Source organism: Oncorhynchus clarkii, chromosome 2 (assembly GCF_045791955.1).
Source record: "Oncorhynchus clarkii lewisi isolate Uvic-CL-2024 chromosome 2, UVic_Ocla_1.0, whole genome shotgun sequence".
Lineage (NCBI taxonomy): Eukaryota > Metazoa > Chordata > Actinopteri > Salmoniformes > Salmonidae > Oncorhynchus > Oncorhynchus clarkii.
In genome coordinates this window covers 66,506,654-66,529,426 of record NC_092148.1, presented here as the reverse complement: position 1 = coordinate 66,529,426, position 22,773 = coordinate 66,506,654, and the positions used below count along the sequence as shown (strand labels likewise).

The 22,773-nt window shown below is 43.9% G+C and overlaps 2 protein-coding genes across 2 annotated transcripts in view; both read left to right on the top strand.

The window, feature by feature from the left end:
* Window positions 1-19,348, top strand: part of LOC139372337 (Ras protein specific guanine nucleotide releasing factor 1) — a 36,755-nt gene extending 17,407 nt beyond the window's left edge. Inside the window, exons 17-27 of the mRNA XM_071112060.1 lie at window positions 10,739-10,915; window positions 11,091-11,197; window positions 11,303-11,415; window positions 13,356-13,416; window positions 13,591-13,694; window positions 15,750-15,834; window positions 15,964-16,161; window positions 16,418-16,497; window positions 16,634-16,751; window positions 16,848-16,916; window positions 17,088-19,348. Of these exons, the coding sequence (XP_070968161.1) occupies window positions 10,739-10,915; window positions 11,091-11,197; window positions 11,303-11,415; window positions 13,356-13,416; window positions 13,591-13,694; window positions 15,750-15,834; window positions 15,964-16,161; window positions 16,418-16,497; window positions 16,634-16,751; window positions 16,848-16,916; window positions 17,088-17,180 (1,205 nt within the window). The 3' untranslated portion in view covers window positions 17,181-19,348. The remainder of the gene's footprint in view (window positions 1-10,738; window positions 10,916-11,090; window positions 11,198-11,302; window positions 11,416-13,355; window positions 13,417-13,590; window positions 13,695-15,749; window positions 15,835-15,963; window positions 16,162-16,417; window positions 16,498-16,633; window positions 16,752-16,847; window positions 16,917-17,087) is intronic.
* Window positions 19,349-19,541: 193 nt separating this feature from the next.
* LOC139372326 (cathepsin H) lies at window positions 19,542-22,753 on the top strand. The gene is made up of 12 exons (XM_071112051.1): window positions 19,542-19,683; window positions 19,875-19,906; window positions 20,299-20,404; window positions 20,622-20,692; window positions 20,776-20,880; window positions 21,011-21,097; window positions 21,312-21,367; window positions 21,480-21,561; window positions 21,657-21,725; window positions 21,809-21,915; window positions 22,150-22,275; window positions 22,380-22,753. The coding sequence occupies exons 1-12, from the start codon at window positions 19,614-19,616 to the stop codon at window positions 22,453-22,455; spliced, it is 987 nt and encodes a 328-aa protein (XP_070968152.1). The 5' UTR covers window positions 19,542-19,613; the 3' UTR covers window positions 22,456-22,753.
* Window positions 22,754-22,773: the final 20 nt, after the last annotated feature.

Genomic DNA, 22,773 nt, shown 5'->3' with positions numbered 1-22,773 from the left:
ACTTGTTTGCTTATGGCCTTATCCAGCTCGTTGAGTGCAGTCTTAGTGCCAGCATTGGTTTGTAGTGGGAAATAGACAGCTGCAAAAATATAGATGAAAACTCTCTCGTTAAAAAGTGAGGTTTACAGCTTATCATGAGGTACTCACCCTTAGAGATCGCGCACCAGCTGTTATTGACAAATAGACACAGACCACCACCCCTCGTCTTACCGGAGATAGCTGTTCTGTCTTGCCCATGCACTGAAAACTCAACCAACTGTATATTATCCATGTCGTCGTTCAGCCATGACTCGGTGAAACATAAGATATCAGTTTTTAATGTCCCGTTGGTAGGATAGTCTCGATTGGAGCTTATCTAGTTCATTTTCCAATGATTGCACGTTAGCCAATAGGACAGATGGTAGAGGCGGGTTACACACTCGCTGACGAATTCTCAAGGCACCCAGATCTGCGGCCCCTGTATCAGGGTCTCCTCTTCATGTGAATGACGGGGATTTGGTTCTGGGAGCCGCAGTAAATCCTTTGCATCTGACTCAAAAAAAGGTGAGTAATCACTGTTCTGATATCCAGAAACTCTTTTCGGTCATAAGACAGTGGCAGAAACATTATGTACAAAATAAGTTACAAACATGAAAAAACAATATTAGCACAATTGGTATGGAGCCCATACAACTTCAGCCATCCCCTCCGGTCTAAGGCTCTACCTGTGCAGAGCACATGCCCCTTCCATTCGCCAAAGTGCTTTTTTGGGTTGTGTTATAATTCCCTTACAAAAGTTTTTGTATACCTTTGTTGTTCAGAACCCACTGCCCTCAAGTCGTCAAGTTCGCCACCACTCACACCGTCCGTTGGTTGAGTCTTGAACCAGAATCTGTCTTTACAGGACATGTTGAATATGACAATTCTCTTTCAAGCCCAGGAAGCCATTCACCAACTTTTCCAGCTTAATGTCAAAATACAGTCGGTACTTACCAACTGTAGTTTCACTGAGCAGCTATTGCTGCTATTCTGGCATGCACTTGAAAAAAAAAAGTTGAAGTTACAGGCAACCGAAAAATTGCCTTGCCTGGAAATTTAGATGAAGTACTCTACCCTGCACCGTAGATACTGCTTCCCTAGGTCCATAGTCATTGAACACTGATGTTTACATGACCGTTTCACCCACGTGAAACACTGAAAAAAAAATGTTCAAAAGGAAATCAGTCGATTGGAATGAATTGGTCTCACGATCACACTGGAGGTCCAGTTCTGGTGTCATTATTTATTTCAGCTCATGAAACACTTTACATGTTGCGTTTATATTTTTTTCAGTATACACACACACGCACACGCACACACACACACACACACACACACACACACACACACACACACACACACACAGTAGTCTAGCCAAGGCTCAGCCTATATAACTACTGCAGTACACCTTTTCTATTCATATACTGTCCATACTAGCTAGACACACCATCATATGCATATTCCGGACTGAGACGGAATATGTATATATTGTATTTGTGTATTGTTGTTACGTATACGCAGGGAGTCACGAAGCAGTTGCCAAACATTTAAAAATCAACATTACAAAAATACAAAACAGGAGAAGCATACTGAACGTAACCAAAACTGCCTAAAGACTCTATGAAGGGAGAGTAATCAGAGTGGTGATGAAGTCCATGTGTGCAATGTAGGTTGCCAGGACCGGTGGTTAGTAGACTGGCGACGTCGACCGCCAGAGAGAGCAGGTGACAGTATCCTGAGAGCACTCCTCAGGACCATACCCTTCCCAGTCCACCAAGTACTGGAGCCGACCCCCACGATGTCAGGAGTCCAGAAGGGACCTAACAGCATAGGCGGGTATCCCCTCGATGTACAGGGGAGGGAGGGGTGTCGCTGGAGATGGCAGCAGCCAAGAACCACCAGCCTGAGGGAAACATGAAAGGAGGGTGCAATCTGGTAGTTGGTGGGGAGTTCTAAATGATAGGTTACCTCATTGACCCTCCGGAGGACCTTGATGGGCCCCACAAACCGGGGTCTCAGCTTCCACCAGGGCAGGTAGAGCGGGAAGTTTCCGGTTGAGAGCAAGATGCGATCACCAGGATGGAACACGGGAGCCTCACTGGTCCTGATGCCAGAACCATTCATCCACTGAAGGTGCCTCTGTCTGGCTTGGAGTCCACAGAGTCAGGGTCGACTGACATCCCAGGACGCACTGGAAGGGAGTCAGCCCGGTGGAGGAGTGACGAAGTGAGTTCTGGGCATATTCCACCCAGGGAAGTAACCGGACCCACTCCACCTGCCGGTCCTGGCAGTGTCTCCTTAGGAACCTCCCTAGATCCTTGTTGGTCTTCTCCACCTGCTCGTTAGACTGAGGCCGATACCCAGATGCGAGGCTGACCGCGGCCCCCCAGCTTCTCCATAAAAACTTTCCAGACACGCGACATGAATTGTAGACCACAGTTGGAAATTTTGTCCTCCGGAAAGTCATAGTGCCGGAAAACCTGCTGGACTAGTGCCTCGGTGACATGGAGAGTGTTAGGTAGACCAGAGAGGGATAAAACAGGATTTAGAGAATCTGTCAACAACCAGAATAGTGGTAAAACCCATCGGAAAGGAGATACGTTAAAGAGTCTATGGACAGATGTGACCAAGGCTGCTGAAGCACAGGAAGGTGAAGTAGTTTCCCTGCTGGAGCATGCTGGGAACATTTAAATTGAGTACATGACTTGACATAGTGGGTGACGTCCTGCACCAAAGTGGGTCACCAGTATTTATTGGAAAGCGATTGGGTGGTGCGGGTGATATCTGGCTGTCCATAGGCGAGGGATGTGTGCCCAGATCAACAGCCAATCTCTCACCAACGTGGGGACATAGATGCCCTCTGGAGATGCCCTCCCTCTCCAGACCCTGGCAGATATTCACATCTATGTCCCAAAACACAAGGCCAACGATACGGGAGGACCGATTGATGGGCTGGAGGACACTCACAGGGCCCTCCACCAATGTGGAACCACAGGGTGCGGGAAAGCAGGTGCTCTGGTGATTGCCATCTTTGACCAGGAGATGGTTGGGTAATGAAGTTGGAGCCACAGGAGGCCGAGAAGGACTTTGTGTACAGGTCAACGATGAGTGATGAGGAAGGGAAGGCTTTCCTTGTGCTTGGGTCCCACGGTGAGGGTGAGTGGTGCTGTGGCGTGCGTAATTATGCCGGATCCCAATATGTGCATATCCAGGACTTGGAAAGGAAAGGCAAGTGGGTATGAAGTTAAGTTCAGGGAGGAGGAGAGGGCCTGGTCGATAAAGTTCCCCACGGCACCGGAGTCCACTAGAGCTGTAGAAACAACCCTTGAGGGACAGCCAGCAAAATGGGAACCAGAAAGGGTTTGGCGGAGAATGATAATTGAATACTCACGCCTACCCTGGGAGACAGAAGGTCATGGGGCTGTTCTAGTGGACCCCAGCCTGGAAAGCGCCGGACACCACTGAAGCTGGTGCCCCCTCCTGCTGGTGCCCCCTCCTAGCCGCAATGGGAACAGAGCATCAGCTGTCTCCGGCGACGCCGCTCTGCTGCGGAGATGTGTGGCCCGTACCTCCATGGGTTCATGTACAGGTGCAGTGATCTGTGAGCTGCTCTGACAGCTGGTGCTTAAAGCTAGTGAGGGAGATGTGAGTCTCCAGCTTCAGAGATTTTTGTAATTTGTTCCAGTCATGGGCAGCAGAGAACTGGAAGGAAAGACGACCAAAGGAGGAATTGGCTTTGGGGGTGACCAGTGAGATATACCTGCTGGAGCGCGTGCTACGAGTGGGTGCTGCTATGGTGACCAGTGAGCTGAGATAATGCGGGGCTTTACCAAGCAGAGACTTGTAGATAACCTGTAGCCAGTGGGTTTGGCGACGAGTATGAAGCGAGGGCCAACCAACGAGAGCGTACAGGTCGCAATGGTGGGTAGTGTATGGTGTTTTGGTGGCAAAACGGATGGCACTGTGATAGATTGCATCCAGTTTGTTGTAGAGTGTTGGAGGCTATTTTATAGATGACATCACCAAAGTCGAGGATCGGTAGGATGGTCAGTTTTACGAGGGTATGTTTGGCAGCATGAGTGAAGGATGCTTTGTTGCGATATAGGAAGCCGATTCTAGATTTAATTTTGGATTGGAGATGCTGAATGTGAGTCTGGAAGGAGAGTTTACAGTCTAACCAGACACCCAGGTATTTGTAGTTGTCCACGTATTCTAAGTCAGAGCCGTCCAGAGTAGTGATGCTAGCAGGTGCGGGCAGTGATCGATTGAATAGCATGCATTTAGTTTTGCTTGCGTTTAAGAGCAGTTGGAGGCCACGGGAAGGAGAGTTGTATGGCATTGAAGCTCGTCTGGAGGTTAGTTAACACATTGTCCAAAGAAGGCCCAGAAGTATACAGAATGGTGTCATCTACGTAGAGGTGGATCAGAGAATCACCAGCAGCAAGAGCGACATCATTGATGTATACAGAGAAGAGTCGGCCCGAGAATTGAACCCTGTGGCACACCCATAGAGACTGTCAGAGGTCCGGACAACAGGCCCTCCGATTTGACACACTGAACTCTATCAGAGAAGTAGTTGGTAAACCAGGTCGATGAATACTGCTGCACAGTAATGTCTCTTATTGATGGTGGTTATGATGTCGTTTAGAACCTTGAGCGTGGCTGAGGTGCACCCATGACCAGCTCTGAAACCAGATTGCATAGCGGAGAAGGTACGATGTGATTCAAAATGGTCAGTAATCTGTTTGTTAACTTGGCTTTCGAAGACCTTAGAGATGCAGGGTAGGATAGATATAGGTCTGTAGCAGTTTGAAGAGGGGGATGACCGCGGCAGCTTTCCAATCTTTGGGAATCTCAGACGATACGAAAGATAGGTTGAACAGGCTAGTGATAGGGGTTGCAACTATTTCGGCAGATCATTTTAGAAAGAGAGGGTCCAGATTGTCTAGCCCGGCTGATTTGTAGGGGTCCAGATTTTGCAGCTCTTTCAGAACATCAGCTATCTGGATTTGGGTAAAGGAGAAATGGTGGGGGCTTTGGCGGGTTGCTGTGAAGGGTGCGAAGGGTAGGGGTAGCCATGTGGAAAGCATGGCCAGCCGTTAGGAAATGCTTATTGAAATTCTCAATTATAGTGGATTTATCGGTGGTGACAGTGTTTCCTAGACTCAGTGCAGTGAACAGCTGGGAGGAGGTGCTCTTATTCTCCATGGACTTTACAGTGTCTCAGAACTTTTTTGAGTTAGTACTGCAGGATGCAAATTTCTGTTTGAAAAAGCTTGCCTTAGCTTTTCTAACTGCTTGTGTATATTTGTTCCTAACTTCCGTGAAAAGTTGCATATGACGGGGGCTATTCGATGCTAATGCAGAACACCACAGGTTATTTCTGTGCTGGTCAAGGGCAGACAGGTCTGGAGTGAACCAAGGACTATATCTATTCCTAGTTCTACATTTTTTGAGAGGGGCATGCTTATTTAAGATGGTGAGGAAGGCAATTTGAAAGAATAGCCAGGCATCATCTACTGACGGGATGAGGTCAATGTCATTCCAGGATACCCCGGCCAGGTCGATTAGAAAGGCCTGCTCGCAGAAGTGTTTCAGGGAGCGTTTGACAGTGATGAGGGGTGGTCGTTTGCTCGCAGGCCCATTACGGATGCAGGCAATGAGGCAGTGATCGCTGAGATCTTGATTGAAAACAGCAGAGGTGTATTTGGAGGGTGAGTTAGTTAGGATGACATCTATGAGGGTGCCCGTGTCTACTGATTTGGGATTGTACCTGGTAGGTTCCTTGATAATTTGTGTGAGATTGAGGGCATCAAGCTTAGATTGTAGGATGGCCGGGGTGTTAAACATGTCCCAGTTTAGGTCACCTAGTAGCACTAGCTCAGAAGATAGATTGGGGGGCAATCGATTCACATATGGTATCGAGGTCACAGCTGGGGGCAGAGGGAGGTCTATAGCAAGCGGCAACAGTGAGAGACTTGTTTCTGGAAAGGTGAATTTTTAGAAGTAGCAGCTCAAATTGTTTGGGTACAGACTTAGATAGCCTGCAGAGTTCTGTATTACTATCTTTGCAGTAGATTGCAACACCGCCCCCTTTGGCAGTTCTATCTTGGCGGAAAACGTTATAGTTAGCGATGGAGATTTCTGGGTTTTTGGATGTTTTCCTAAGCCAGGATTCAGACATGGCTACGACATCTGGGTTGGCAGAGTGTGCTAAAGCAGTGAGTAAAACAAACTTAGGGAGTAGGCTTCTAATGTTAACATGCACGAAACCAAGGCTTTTACGGTTACAGAAGTCAGCAAATGAGAGCACCTGGGGAGTGGGAGTGGAGCTAGGCACTGCAGGGCCTAGATTCACCTCTACATCACCAGAGGAACAGAGGAGAAGTAGGATAAGGGTACGGCTAAAGGCTATACGAACTGGCCGTCTAGCACGTTCGGAACAGAGAGTAAAAGGAGCAAGTTTCTGGGCACGATAGCATAGATTCAAGGCATAGTGTACAGACAAAGGTAAGGTAGGATGTGAGTACATTGGAGGTAAACCTAGGCATTGAGTAATGATGAGAGAGATATTGTCTCTAGAGATGTTTAAACCAGGTGATGTCATCGCATATGTAGGAGGTGGAACAACATGGTTGGTTAAGGCATATTGAGCAGGGCTAGAGGCTCTACAGTGAAATAAGACAGTAATCACTAACCAGGACAGTAATGGACGAGGCATATTGATATTAGAGAGAGGCATGCGTAGCCAAGTGAACATATGGGTCCAGTGAGTGGTTGGGCTGACTGGGGACACGGCGATTCAGACAGTTAGCAGGCCGATGCTAACAAGCTAACAGTTAGTAGGCCGGGGCTAAACAAGCTAGCAGTTAGCAGGCCGGGTTAGCAAGCAAGCAGTTAGCAGGGGCTAGCAGTTACAGACCAGGCAGGCAAGCTAGCAGTTAGCCGGCCCGCAAGCTATCAGCAAGCTATCAGTTAGTAGACCGGGGCAAGCTAGCAGTTAGCAGGCCAGGGCCGGCAAGCTAGCAGTTAGCAGGGGCTAGCAGTTAGCAGACCGTGTTAGCAAGCAAGCAGTTAGCAGGGGCTTGCAGTTAGCAGACCGGGTAGGCAAGCTAGCAATTAGCAGATGGGGTTAGCAAGAAAGCAGATAGCAGGGGCTAGCAAGTTAGCTTTTGGGGGACGTCGCGATGGGGGTAAGTCTGTTTTTGCCTCTTCGTGCGGTGACGTCGATAGACCAGTTGTGGAATTAGTAGGGATTCCAAGTAGCTCTAGGTAGCTAGCAGGCCTATCTGGTTAGCAGAATGGGCCTTCAGCGGGCGTCGCGCCTGAGGGGCCTGTTGGAGTCCTCAGGTAGATTATGTCGGTATTCCAGTCGTAGGGGATCTGCGGGGTTCCGTGTCCCGTACCGACTGTAGAAGGGGTACGGATATTGCAGCCCAGGAGTATGCTTCTGCGGTAGCACAGGAGCCCTGACCGGGCTAGCTTCAAGCTAATTGGTGCTTGCTCTGGGATGGAAACGCTAGCCAGGAGTAGTCATCCGGGATTGCGGTTAGATAGTTGGGAAGATCCAGATGAAAATGTTCAGTTTGCGGTAGGAATCCGGGGATAAAAATAATAGGTCCGTTATGCTCTGGTTCGTCACGATGTTCGAACTGGCGAGAGCTTTCCGAGCTGAAGGTTAGCTGATGACCGCTGGAAATGGTTTACTGACTGATAGCTGGTAGTTGGCTGGCTTGCTTCAGTTGAGGGATTCCAGATCCGAAGTAAATATAAATACTTTAGGAAAAAAAGCAGATCCATGCCACATTGGGTGAGGCGGGTTGCAGAGGAGTATTTAGAAGTTGAGGTTTAGCAACATTTTAAAAGATATGCGAAGAAAACGATGTAAAACGATATATACAAGGGACACGGCAGGACGAAGACGTCTGACTGCTACGCCATCTTGGATTGATGATTGATAGTTGAACTTATCATAGGAACCCAGCTCCTCCTCTTCCCTCTCCCAGACGACCGTAGCCTACACCCGTCCGGTCAGCAGGGAAATGACCATGGCAACCTTGGACCTCATGTGGTGGGGATCCCGTCTGATAAGCAAAATACAGGGAGCACTGGAGTAGGACGCCACAGCATTTCGATGGAGCACTGTCATACTTCTCCAGAAGGGACAGTCAGGTGTCGCTGACCATTGTGACGACCTGTGGTAGGAGGCCCTCCGTCAGAGACGGAGAACCTCGCTAATGGTGTCGAGGCGATGGAGAACACGGAGGACCTCCTTCATGGTCGTACCCAGTAGAGCCAGCTGGTCGTGATGTTGGTGGAGTAGATGACCCTGTTCCTCAACCGTCAGGAAGATGGTGTAATCTTCTACAGTTTCCATAATTTCTGAGGCAGTATACTGTCACGCATACACAGGGAGTCAGGTGCAGAAAGTGAGTTTAATAATAAAAAATAAAAGTTATACAAAACAGGATGAGCGTGACCAAAACCAATACTGCCTGATGACTGTGGCAAAGTAATCAGGGTGGTGATGAAGACCAGGCGTGCTTAACGATGGGGAGCAGGTGTGTGCAATGATGGTTGCCAGGTGTGCACAATGATGGTTGCCAGGTGTGCACAATGTGGGTTGCCAGGACCAGAGGTTTGTAAACCCAAAAATGTTGAGCACCAGGGGGAGGGAGCAGAAATGACAATTGTTTGGTATTACTGCACTGTTGGAGCGAGAAACATAAGCATATGCAAAACATGTGTACAAGTCCAATAAAATTTGATATAGGGTATGTTTTTATAGTTATTGTATATTTCAGTTATTGATATTTTCTTTATTTAGTGTATTTTAATTCCATTACTAATATTGCAGGAGGTGCAGAATGCGCACTTGTTCAAAAACAAGGCATTTTTTTTGGTTGCATGTAACTTTTTATTTATACTTTTTTTGGGAGTATGTACATACCATCTGGAACGGCAGTAATGGCTCGGTGAATCTCCATTCTTTGGTAAGTACCGAATGTATGACATTATTACGCTTGTAAAGCTGGTAAATGGATAATTGACTGGCTACTTCTTGTGCTTAAATGAGTGCCATATTCAACGTCTCCTTTGTAAACCCCAGATTCTGGTTCAGTTGCATCTGATATGCCCTGTATGTAGCTCACGCACATCCGGTTGCACCTTTTTCCCCAGTCTGCTCTGTACTGAGATTGCTCCAAAGTGAAGTTTAACTGTCGTACAATGCACTATAACTGCACTTATTCTGCAATTACTGCATCCAAAGTATCACAGTTGACTGCAGTGACTGCACTTTTACTGCAGTTTCAAAACTGCAATATTTTTTTTTAAGGGGTGCTGGGTATCCAAATATGCATAGCTTGAGAGATTCGGTCACTGATTGAGTGTGTGTAGCTAGCTACCTAGTTTAAATATCAACAGTACTGCCACAGCAGCATTACATTTGATAACACTTGATTTAGCCTACATCATAAGCAAAATTTGGTCTGGTTGGCTGATACGGGCAGCAGAGAGAGGCAAAAAGGCAGAGGTAAATCACAATCAGTAAAAGATATCGAGCTATTTACATTAATCATCAACATCAATGATCAGCTGATAGCCCACCCTCTTCCATATGTCAATTATGTCTTTAGGAGGCACTGTAACTCAATAGTGTGCAATTGCAGCCTGCAATTCGGGGGGGTTCCTGCCTGTGGGCTTTCGGAGCGTTCCTACATGCGCCCCCTCGAAGCATCCCATTTGTTCCTTCATGAACCCCACCCCTCGTGCACCCTGTTGGTTCCTGCAGATGCAGGAATGCCCACATGCAGGAACGACCCAAGCTGCGTGCCGCAATTGCACCCTTCTCCTGTAACTAGCTTGCTTACAATTTGTGATGAGTGAGTGTGTTGTTGCAGAAATAAATAGGCCTATACCCTATGTTCAATATTTTTTTAATGTTGCTACAGAGCACCTGCCCCTTGCAGGTCTGTGCACGGCGCTGCCCAACTCTTAGGACAAAATGTGTACCAAGTCAAAGGTGAACAGAAATCTGACATTTACATTAACATTAACAGTACTCAGATCCGGTTCATATAACTCATCATAAAGCTCAACGGATTTGATTAGTTCATTAATCACACAGTAATGTCTGTATATTGTCAGTCAGTGTGCAGACAGTGTGATGAGAAACCAGTCAATTTCTCCATTATGCTGATATTGGTGGCTATATTTAGCTACACCCATCTTGAATATCATAGCCTCATGTAAGGTCTCTATGCTCTACTGGGATAGAATGTGGTGCTCTTGGGTTGCTGCCCTCTACTGGAGACAAAATAAATGAACAAATCTGTCCTGTTACACAATATGAATTACACAGCCAAAATAGATCATGCGTTTTGGGGTAAGATCCATTAAGTTGCTAAGCGTCGTCAACAACCTCTTAAATCTCAGTGAGCAGGTTATAGTTGCATCTATTTCCCTCCGGTTCCTATTGAAGTAGTAGTGAGAGACCAATTAAGAGCATTCATTTGATGCAGCTGACACTTTAATGGATATTTTTTGTGGCTGTCCTAGTGCAGTCATAATGTCAGCAGTTCTGTTTTATGGTCTCTCCATTTTATACCTACATTACTTTATTGTAAAGGTATCACACTGCATCAATCAAGTTCACTAAAATGAATCTCATGGCATTTTACAGCCAGTATAACTGTCTCCATATTGTATCTCCCTGTAGAATTCTCCCTGTTTTCCTACAATAATGGCACGGTGATGTCATCGTGCCGCCCTGAGATGGACAACAACAATCGCAGTGCCCTCTCTGCAGCCTCCGCCTTCGCCATTGCCACGGCAGGAGCCAATGAGGGCACGCCCACCAAGGAGAAGTACCGCCGCATGTCCCTAGCTAGCACAGGTACACAGCGTATTAAACATCAGTTTTGTCCACAATGGAACAATTTGTGTACACCACATTTTCAAAAGCATGAGCTCTTCAATGTAATTTTTGTTCTCAAGAGAGAAAAAAATCTATATGTCATTAAAAATGTAGGTGTGATATTTACATGGCATATTTGATCCATTTTCCCCAGGGTTCCCAACAGACCAGAGGAATGGGGACAAAGAGTTTGTAATCCGAAGGGCTGCAACCAACAGAGTCCTGAATGTTCTGAGGCACTGGGTGTCAAAACACTCTCAGGTAAGTCTTCCAGATACATAGTCATTACTTCCAAGGTCAAATAGTGTCCAGGTTTCCAATCAGTTAACTCTTAAGTGTGTGTGTGTGTGTGTGGTGACCTCCAAGGACTTTGAGAGTAACACTGAGCTGAAGCTGAAGGTGATAGCCTTCCTGGAGGAAGTGATGCATGACCCGGAGCTGCTGACACAGGAGAGGAAAGCAGCCGCCAACATCATCAGGTACCTACCGGCACTACCGCCACCTCCGCTTATGAGGCGAAATCTGGACCCTTACATATCAGCTGGGCTAGACAGTCTGGACCCTCTCTTTCTAAAATTATCTGCCGAAATTGTTGCAACCCCTATTACCAGCCTGTTCAACCTCTCTTTCGTATCATCTGAGATTCCCAAAGAATGGAAAGCTGCCGCGGTCATCCCCCTCTTCAAAGGGGGAGACACTCTAGACCCAAACTGCTACAGACATATATATTCTACCCTGCCTTTCTAAGGTCTTTGAAAGCCAAGTTAACAAACAGATTACCGACCATTTCGAATCTCACCGTACCTTCTCCGCTATGCAATCTGGTTTCAGAGCTGGTCATGGGTGCACGTCAGCCACGCACAAGGTCCTAAACAATATCATAACCGCCATCGATAAGAGACATTACTGTGCAGCCGTATTCATCGACCTGGCTAAGGCTTTCGACTCTGTCGTTCACCAAATTCTTATTGGCAGATTCAACAGCCTGGGTTTCTTAAATGATTGCCTCGCTTGGTTCACCAACTACTTCTCCAGTAGAGTTCAGTATGTCAAATCGGAGGGCCTGTTGTCTGGACCTCTGGCAGTCTCTATGGGTGTGCCACAGGGTTCAAATCTCGGGCCGACTCTTCTCTGTATACATCAATGATGTCTCTCTCGCTCCTGGTGATTCTTTGATCCACCTCTACGCAGACGACACCATTCTGTATACCTCTGGCCCTTCGTTGGACACTGTTAACTAACCTCCAGATGAGCTTCAATGCCATACAACTCTCTTTCTGTGGCCTCCAGCTGCTCTTAAATGCAAATTAAATGCATGATCTTCAACCAATCGCTGCCCGCACCTGTCCGCCCGTCCAGCATCACTACTCTGGACGGTTCTGACAACTACAAATACCTAGGTGTTTGGTTAGACTGTAAACTCTCCTTCCAGACTCACATTAAGCATCTCCAATCCAAAATCAAATGTAGAATCGGCTTCCTATTTCGCAACAAAGCATCCTTCACTCATGCTGCCAAAAATACCCTCGTAAAACTGACCATCCTACCGATCCTCGACTTCGGCGATGTCATTTACAAAACAGCCTCCAACACTCTACTCAACAAATTGAATGCAGTCTATCACAGTGCCATCCGTTTTGTCACCAAAGCCCAATATACTACCCACCACTGCAACCTGTATGCTCTCGTTGGCTGGCCCTCGCTTCATACTCGTCGCCAAACCCACTGGCTACAGGTCATCTACAAGTCTCTGCTATTTAAAGCCCCGCCTTATCTCAGCTCACTGGTCACCATAGCAGCACCCACCCGTAGCACGCGCTCCAGCAGGTATATCTCACTGGTCACCCCCAAAGCCAATTCTTCCTTTGGCCGCCTCTCCTTCCAGTTCTCTGCTGCCAATGACTGGAACGAACTGCAAAAATCTCTGAAGCTGGAGACTCTTACCTCCCTCACTAGCGTTAAGCACCAGCTGTCAGAGCAGCTCACAGATCACTGCATCTGTCCATAGCTCATCTGTAAATAGCTCATCCAATCTACCTCATCCCCATACTGTATTTATTTATCTTGCTCCTTTGCACCCCAGTATCTCAACTTGCACATTCATCTTCTGCACATCCTACCATTCCAGTGTTTAATTGCTATATTGTAATTACTTTGCCACCATGGCCTATTTATTGCCTTACCTCTCTTATCCTACCTCATTTGCACATGCTGTATATATATTTTTGTACTGGATTATTGATTGTATGTTTGTTTATTCCATGTGTAACTCTGTGTTGTTGTATGTGTCAAACTGCGTTGCTTTATCTTGGCCAGGTCCCAGTTGCAAATGAGAACTTGTTCTCAACTAGCCTACCTGGTTAAAGGTGAAACACGCACATTATAAATACATACTTGACTCTGTTGTATGGTCTATTAGGACCCTGACACAGGAGGACCCAGGTGACAATCAGATCAGCCTGGAGGAGGTGACACAGCTGGTAAGTGGGATGACTGCAAATGTAAATGGCAGTTGAGTCAAAGGAGGACAATCTTTCCTTGACATACATTATGTATGTTAAGTATGTGTCTCAAGAATGTTTGAATATAGTGAAGTAGTTTTCATACCTCATGTCTTGGGAATGGTTACCGGTGATGCTCTGCGTGTGTGCTAGGCGTCAGTAGGAAAGGCGGAAGCGTTTGAGAGCCATTCTGCCCTGGAGATAGCAGAGCAGCTCACCCTACTGGACCACCTGGTCTTTAAGGTCATCCCATATGAGTGAGTGACACTGAGTGACACAGCTAATGATACACACACACACACACACACACATAACAGTGCATTTGGAAAGTATTCAGTGTTACAGCCTTATTCTAAAATAGGTTAAATTGTTTTTTGTCTTCAGTCTCCAGATAATACCCCATAATGACAAAGCAAATACAGGTTTTTAGAAAATTTAGCAAATTATTGAAATATTACATTTACATAAATATTCACACTCTTTACTCCGTACTTTGTTGAAGCACCTTTGTTAGTGATTACAGCCTCGGGGTCTTCTTGGGTATGACACTACAAGCTTGGCACACCTGTATTTGGGGAGTTTCTTCTCTGCAGATCCTCTAAAGCTATGTCAGGTTGGATGGGGAGCATCGCTGCACAGTTATTTTCAGGTCTCTCCAGAGATGTTCGATCAGGTTCAAGACCGGACTATGGCTATGCTTATTAAGGACATTCAGAGACTTGTCCCGAAGCCACTCCAGCATTGTCTTGGCTGTGTGTGCTTGGGGTTGTTGTCCTGTTCGAAGGTGACCCTTGCCCCAGTCCTGAGCGCTCTGGAGCAGGTTTTCATCAAGGATCTCTCTGTACTTTGCTCTGTTCATCTTTTCCTCGATCCTGACCGGTCTCCCATTCCCTGCTGCTGAAAAACATCCCCAGAGCATGATCACTCCATAGGGATGGTGCCAGGTTACCTCTAGATGTGACGCTTGACATTCAGACCAAAGAGTTCAATCTTGGTGGCTTCCCGAGTGGCGCAGTGGTCTAAGGCACTGCATCACAGTGCTAGCTGTGCCGCTAGAGATTCCGGGTTCGAGTCCAGGCTCTGTCGCAGCCGGGAGACCCATGGGGCAGTGCACAATTGGCCCAGCGTCGTCCGGGTTAGGGGAGGGTTTGGCCGGCAGGGATGTCCTTGTCCAATCGTGCAGGCCGGGCACAGTGCACGCTGACAGGTTTGCCAGGTGTACAGTGTTTCCTCTGACACATTGGTGCAGCTGGCTTCCGGGTTAAGTGGGTATTGTGTCAAGAAGCAGTGCGGATGGGTTGTGTTTTGGAGGACGAACGGCTCTCGACCTTCGCCTCTCCCGAGTCCGTACGGGAGTTGCAGCCATGAGAAAAGACTGTAACTACCAATTGGATACCACAAAATTGGGGAGGAAAAAGGGCTAAAAAATAAATAAATCTTATTTCTCATGGTCTGAGAGTCTTTAGGTGCTTTTTGGTAACACTCGTGTGCCTTTTACTGGCTTCCATCTGGCCATTCTACCATAAAGGCCTGATTTGTGGAGTGCTGCAGAGATTGGATGTCCTTCTGGAAGGTCCTCCCATCTCCATAGAGGAACTCTGGAGCTATGTCAGAGTGACCATCGGGTTCTTGATCACCTCCCTGACCAAGGCCCTTCTCCCCTGATTGCTCCGTTTTGACCTGGGAGACAGCAATCAGTCTTGGTGGTACCAAACTTCTTACATTTAAGAATGATGGAGAACACTGTGTTCTTGGGGAACTTCAATGCTGCAGAATTTTTTTGGAACCATTCCCCAGATCTTTGCCTCGGCACAATCCTGTCTCGGAGCTCTACGGGCAATTCCTTTGAACTCATGGCTTAGTTTTTGCTCTGACATGCACTGTCAGCTGTTGGACCTTTTTTTTATATAGACAGATTCCAAATGCCTTTCCAAATAATGTCCAATCAATTGAATTTACAAGAGGTGGACTCGTTGTAGAAACATCTCAAACAATGGAAACAGGATGCACCGGATCTCAATTTCGAGTCTCATAGCAAAGGATCTGAATAAATTTAGTAAATAAGTTATGTTTTTTTATTTGTAAAAAGTGGTTTGCTTTGTCATTATGAGGTATTGTGTGTCGATTGATGAGGAACATGTTTTATTTAATTACATTTATAATAAGGTTGTAACGTAACAAAGTCAAGGGCTCTGCATACCTTCCGAATGCACTGTACAATATGGGACACATAGTGATTTTGAAACAACAACTATGCTGTATTAATGAGAATAAATTGTTTTTCTACTTGATCTTCCAATATTGTGTTACAGAGAGTTCTTTGGTCAAGGCTGGATGAAGAATGACAAGAATGAAAGGACACCATATATCATGAAAACAACAAAGCATTTCAATGATGTATGCAGCCAACAACTCCCATCTCCCAACATAGTACCGATGTACATTTTCACTTTTCATTACAGTGTGTGGCTTTGGTTGTTATGCATTAGGAACATGGCTATTCCTTGTCTGTCTTGCCTCTGTTAGATCAGTAACCTGATTGCCACTGAGATCCTGCGTTGTGACGATGTGACCACGCGGGTGGCGGTGATGGAGAAGTGGGTGGCGGTGGCGGACATCTGCCGCTGTCTCCATAACTACAATGCTGTGCTGGAGATCACCTCCTCCCTCAACCGCAGCTCTGTGTTCCGTCTCAAGAAGACCTGGCTCAAAGTGTCCAAGCAGGTGGCCACATTTCCCACTACACACACCCAGCTTGCTGAGGGCTCATAGCCTGGTCCTAGTAATATTACTACACGTTTTATCATTGCACTAGGACCTCAATACACTATTATAAACAGCTTGTTATGACACCTCAGACCTCCATGAATCGTTATTGCTTATTACAGATTACACATCACTTTAACTATGTTGATTATACTGTACCTGGGTGTTTTCCAAAATAATATTATTTTAAACAGTATTTTATTTTATCCCTCAGACTAAAACCGTAATTGACAAGCTGCAGAAGTTGGTTTCGTCAGAGGGGAGGTTCAAAAACCTAAGAGAGGCTTTAAAGAAGTGAGTGTTTCTGCTGGTTGTTCTAATAACTACAAAAGCCAATGTGTATCAGACGACGATGCTGGCCATTCAGGCAGTGGATCGATCAAAGTATTGTCAAATTGGTGACATCCTACTCTTCTGTTTTTCCTTCTAGCTGTGACCCTCCCTGTGTACCATACCTGGGGATGTACCTCACTGATCTGGCTTTCATTGAGGAGGGGACGCCCAATTACACCGAGGACAAATTAGTCAACTTCTCAAAGATGAGGATGGTCAGCGGTCTCTGCTATGTGTAATGTTACAGAGATATTAATGTATTCTATGGCTTTGTATTGTATACATGGCTTCTGTTCTCTCTCTCTCTACAGATTTCCCATATCATCAGAGAAATTAGACAATTCCAGCAAACAGCATACAAGATTGATCATCAGCCAATGGTAAACTTTTAAAGCTCTTTCATGTTAACTTGTTTTATATTGTACATATAGAGAAACAAAAGAAAATGGCAATGGCCATGAGGGAAATCCTGAGTGTCGGTATTAGTCACATCGTATAGATTATCGTAGTTGTAGCCAACCTGCTGAAACTGTATATTTGTCCTGGTCCAGGCAGCACAGTATTTGCTGGACAACAGCTCCGTTCTGGATGAAGAAAGCCTGTATGAAGCCTCTCTCAGAATCGAGCCTAAAGTCAACAACTGAAGAGGATGACAGTTTCCCAAAGTGTACTCTCTGTTAAAGAACTATGTCGTACACAGTAGACATAAACAATAACTGGTGTTAAGTCATGTTTAACATGTTTGCTCTGATACGTGTATTGTTTTTAGAAGTCTTATGTACAAATGTTAATTTAATCGTCACGTTGTTGAAATATTTCATTTTCCTCTGCAACAAGGACCATTTCACTGGGCTTACTAGGGTGATAACTAAAGTCACAATGATCTTGTATAATGGTATGTCCTTTGTAACTAATTAAACTGATTGACATCTTTTCATACTGTGGACTTTGCACTTCCTGTAAGCACACATGCTGCCAGGATCATATTGTACATAGGAAAGATTGTTCTCTTTACTCAAATAGATATGTGTTTATCTGCAACTGATGTAGCATTGTAAAAATCAAACCAGGTAAAACATTTACATTTTCTTACCCCAAATTGATGTGGCTAAACCAATGAGTGTTCCTTGAATTGTTCTATCAATTCCGCCTCAGCTCTGCTTTGTTTATTTGCTTCCGCTTGTTTTATCTATCAACATTTGAGTCATCCTGTCAGTTGTGACCGAGATGTGAAAGCCACTAGCACCACAGAGCTTTGTCTTGTCATCATGAATGATTCTTACAAGAAACACCTGCTCTTAGAAGTGACTGATTTGCAGCACAGTACTGACTCTGCTCTGAAAATAAATAACTCATAAGGGCATGTTCACACCACAAGCTTTAATCTAAGAACCAGCAAAGTCTGGTTTGTTTTGAAAACAATTTTAAGTCCTGTGTGAATACAACCTACTGTAACCTAGAAGATGATTAACAATATTTGTAGCTTTATTTCATTACTGTTGCATGTTTCACTGTAACAGGCAGTTAAATCAAACTTCATGCTATATATTTTCAAAAGTAATTCAAGTCAAGTAGCCATGATTTCATTTTTGTTTTGCAGAATAAGCTCTATTAATCCATGTAATTTGAAGGGACAGTAATAAGCCAGTGTACGTTATATCTCCAATACAAGTGTACTTCCAGTTTGACAATGATTAGTTGGTGGTGACATCTTGTTTCACTATGACTCACTGGGCACAGTCGTCAATTCAATGTATATTCCACATTGGTTCAACAGAATTTCATTAAAAATTAAATGGAAACAATGTGGATTCAACCAGTATGTACCCAGTGGGGAGTTTGGGGAGGAATATGTTAACCATTTTGCTGCTATTCTTGGAGCATGCCATTGTATATGTAGCTGTTTCCCTTTTTTAAACCACATGTTCGTTTGCTTTCAATTTAATCTAAACGGTGCACACATTTTAAAGAAAAATAAAGCAAAACCCTTAAATTGTAGTATTTTTAGGCTTTGATATTTCTGTACAGTGCAAGGTTGTTCCGCTATTATACTGTATAATTCAAAGACAATCTATGTCCTTTTGCTGTTCCAGTGATTGTGGAACGTGACCGTATATCACTCTGTTAAATGCATTGTTAAGAGAGTGATAAAAGTAAGTGAATGAGTTACTCCGCCTGCAGCATTCAAAGGGTATTTTTGTAGTATTAGTATAAGGGAAGGGGATACATAAACACAGGGAAGTATTTTGTACTTTGTTGTTAATTCACCTGCTGAAATGTATTCTGTACAGTTTGTATATGCAGCCCTGCATATTTCTTAATGTGGAACAGTGTCAAGTACAAGCATTGTATCCCAAGCTTTAACACAAAATGCTACAACAATTGTGATTTTGAAACCATGACTTAGAGGTAGAAGACAACTTCAAAGTGTTTTGCATATACTGTAATCCTGTCTATAATCATTCTCTTAGCAGGAATATAGTAATGTAGTGCTTATTCTGTGAATATTTGTATGTATTTTTACCATGTACAGTCTAGAAACATTAAAAGCTCATGTGGCAGGCATGCAACACTGTATCAGACAACATTAAAACAATATATATACTTATATATACTGTATACACTTATACGTGCACATACTCTTATAAATGAAATATTAACAAACGTTTTGCTGTTAGCAATACCCAGTGGTATGAGAATTATCTTTCAACCCTTATGTTTATTTCCACGGCTTGAGAAATATTTCCAGTTTTATAAAAATACAAAAAATATGTATGTTTCCTGATTACCTCTTGCTAATAAATCTATTCTATCTCAGGGGCATTGTTGTCTCAAGTGTGTTTGTGGAGAAAACAATGATATTTTTCTCTCTGCCACCTCTATCACACACAAACACACTGCAACAACTTTACTTGAATTTTTATTTATGTATAATAAAAGTTCAGCGTATATTTCGTCACCTTTTGCACTGTCACGGGGAATTCGGGAAGTGATCAAACCTCGTGACTTTCGGTTAGTTCATTCACTGCTCTCACTGTTTGTTGCAGGAAGACAACAGCTTTACCAAACTTTGAAGTATGAAGATCTTGGTTTTGTTGATATTTGCCGTATACTCTGTTACTTCTTTATATCCGTTTTCCGAGGAGGGTAAGTTGCAATTGAATCTGTTTTAGGCTATGTTGAATCGAAATTATACCTAATTTGCGCTTTCGAATGAATAATGCCAATTGATTTATCAACATCACATTTGTGATCAGAACGACTGATAGAATAATGGCTTTTAGCCTATTGATCTTTACAATCTCAAATCAAATGTCCCTTGTCTGTTTTCTTTACAGGCGAATATCACTTTAAGTTATGGATGTCACAGGTAAGTTCGATTTGGCACGAAACCAGGTTCTTTCCTACAATACAAGGAAGTTGTTTTCTGTTTTTTCTTCTTCATATCTGTCTGCAAAAAGTATTATTTGAAAATCATAAATATTGGAGAATATTTTCATCATACTAAGTCCTATAGATAGAATACATTTTATTTTAAACTGCAATAGTGTGTATGGAATTACTGATAAGCTAGGCAACTAGACATATAGAAAGAAGAGTGTCTTATCATTGTAAATAAGAATTTGTTCTTAACTGACTTGCCTAGTTAAATAAAGGTTAAATACAAAATATCTAATGCATTTTGAAATGCACTGTATCTACATAAAAAAAAATTAAAATCACAGTGACCTGAATTGAGATGTTACTGTGTCATCCATGTAGTACAACAAGGTGTATGACATGGAGGAGTACTACCACAGACTTCAGATCTTCATTGAGAACAAGAGGAGGATTGACTATCACAATGAAGGAAATCACAAGTTCACAAGTATGAATAACTGCATGATGCTTGGTTTTTTTCAGATGTTAGAAGTGTCCACATCCTTTGAGTATGATCAGTGGAGGCTGCATAATAATAGCTAGAACGGAATGGTATAAAACACATGGAAGCCGTTACCACGAGCCCATTCTCCCCAATTAAGGTGCCACCAACCTCCTGTGTGGCATATTAATTCTGTCTTCTGACATGTGACCTTTTTACCTAGTGGGACTGAATCAGTTCTCTGACCTGACGTTTGCTGAATTCAGAAAATCTTTCCTCTTGACTGAGCCCCAGGTATTTATATTCCTGTTATGTATACTTCTCTTGATTTTTTTACTTGAAAAACACATTTAAATATTTCTTTCTGTCATTCTTAGAACTGTTCTGCCACTAAAGGGAGTCATGTGAGCAGCAATGGACCATATCCAGAGTCGGTCGACTGGAGAAAGAAGGGGCACTATGTCACAGCGGTGAAGAACCAGGTATCCTAACACATACAGTATAGGATGCACTTTCTAATGAAATAAATCATGCATTATCTGGCAAGGTAAAGATGCTTATGTGGAAGACCACTGTATGTGCTGAAGGTAGATTTTGATTTGTGGTGTTCAGGGGCCCTGTGGTAGCTGCTGGACCTTTTCCACTACAGGCTGTTTGGAGTCAGTCACAGCAATCGCAACAGGGAAACTCCTACAACTGGTGAGATACTTATCTACTTCTCTATTCTAAAAAAACAAGTGGGAAGGAAAGTTGGCCTCCTTTTGCTGAGGCAATTCAATACCATTTTTACAATTGTGTTAAAGGCTAGTAGTCGCAATACATTTAGGAATTAATTGAAATTCTTGTCCTATTTCTGATCTTGAATGATGAAAAGTATATTTTATCCAACTGCTGCTGCCTTTATATTGTTCAGTCAGAGCAGCAACTAGTGGACTGTGCTCAGGCCTTCAACAACCACGGCTGTAATGGGTGAGTGTCACCACTCGAAAACACGTTTCTTTGTAATATATATTCCCCCCTATTCTTGGTCTTACTGGAAACTTAGATTCTTACTGAGGCTCTGAAAAAAATTATCTTTTAGCGGGCTCCCCAGTCAAGCATTTGAGTACATCAAGTATAACAAGGGAATCATGAAAGAGGAGGACTATCCATACACTGCACATGTATGTAAACAGCTATTCCATCTTTATAACTACAGTACTAGCACTTAAAACGGTGACGATATATTAACATCATTAATGTTGGAATCATTTTGAAGGATGACACTTGCAAGTTCAAGACTGAGTTGGCTGCTGCTTTTGTTAAGGATGTAGTCAACATAACAAAGGTAAGTAAATGCAAATTACTCTGGATTATCTGGTGCATTGACTACCCAGGCAGTCAGCTAATTGTGTATTTATTACATTGCAGTATGATGAAATGGGTATGCTGGATGCAGTGGCCAGATTCAACCCTGTCAGCCTTGCCTATGAGGTGACCTCTGATTTCATGCATTATGATGGTGGTGTGTACACCAGGTGAGAATGACTCTGCTATTTTGTTAAACCTAGAATAAGGATCATATCTGTGCTTTCTTTTGCATATTTTCCAATAAGCACAGTTAAAAACAGGACTCCCAGCTGTAGCCTACCTACCATACAACCAGCATCAGAAAGCAATACAAATAAATATGTAGATTGTGCATGACTTCTTCTTTCTATAAAATAGGAATCATAGCCTTGCATTCTGCATCTTCACTTCTCTTATTGTAGCATGGAGTGTCACAACACCACAGACACAGTGAATCATGCAGTGCTGGCTGTGGGGTATGGTGAGGAGAAGGGCACACCCTACTGGATAGTGAAGAACTCCTGGGGAAGCAGCTGGGGAATGAAAGGGTAAGACTTCAATGACAAAAGTAGAATAACATTGTGAACAGTATGGGCCCAATGTTATGTAACAGAACAGTGTTATGATACAGTATGTTGTGCTGTTTTCACAGCTATTTCTTCATTGAGCGTGGGAAAAACATGTGTGGACTGGCTGGCTGCTCATCTTATCCCCTTCCTGTGCTGTGAATGTTGAATTCTGCACGCCATGGGGGCAAGAGTAGAAAAAAGGGACATGGAGCCAAAGATTTCATTATCAGTTAAACTTTTAAATCAATGATATGGTTTGATTTTTATGTTTGCTAACCACCTCAGGGAGTATGATTATATACTGGGAGAAACACTCCCCACTGCACATCTACTGTTTTTAATCAGGATTAGATTATTGTGCTGACATGAAGATTGTTATGATTTTAATAATGTGAAATTGTTTTTTTTAAACTGATTTCATGTTTGTGAATAAAGTTTATTGATTTCTCTGTCACAATTTGATGAGTGACACATTTC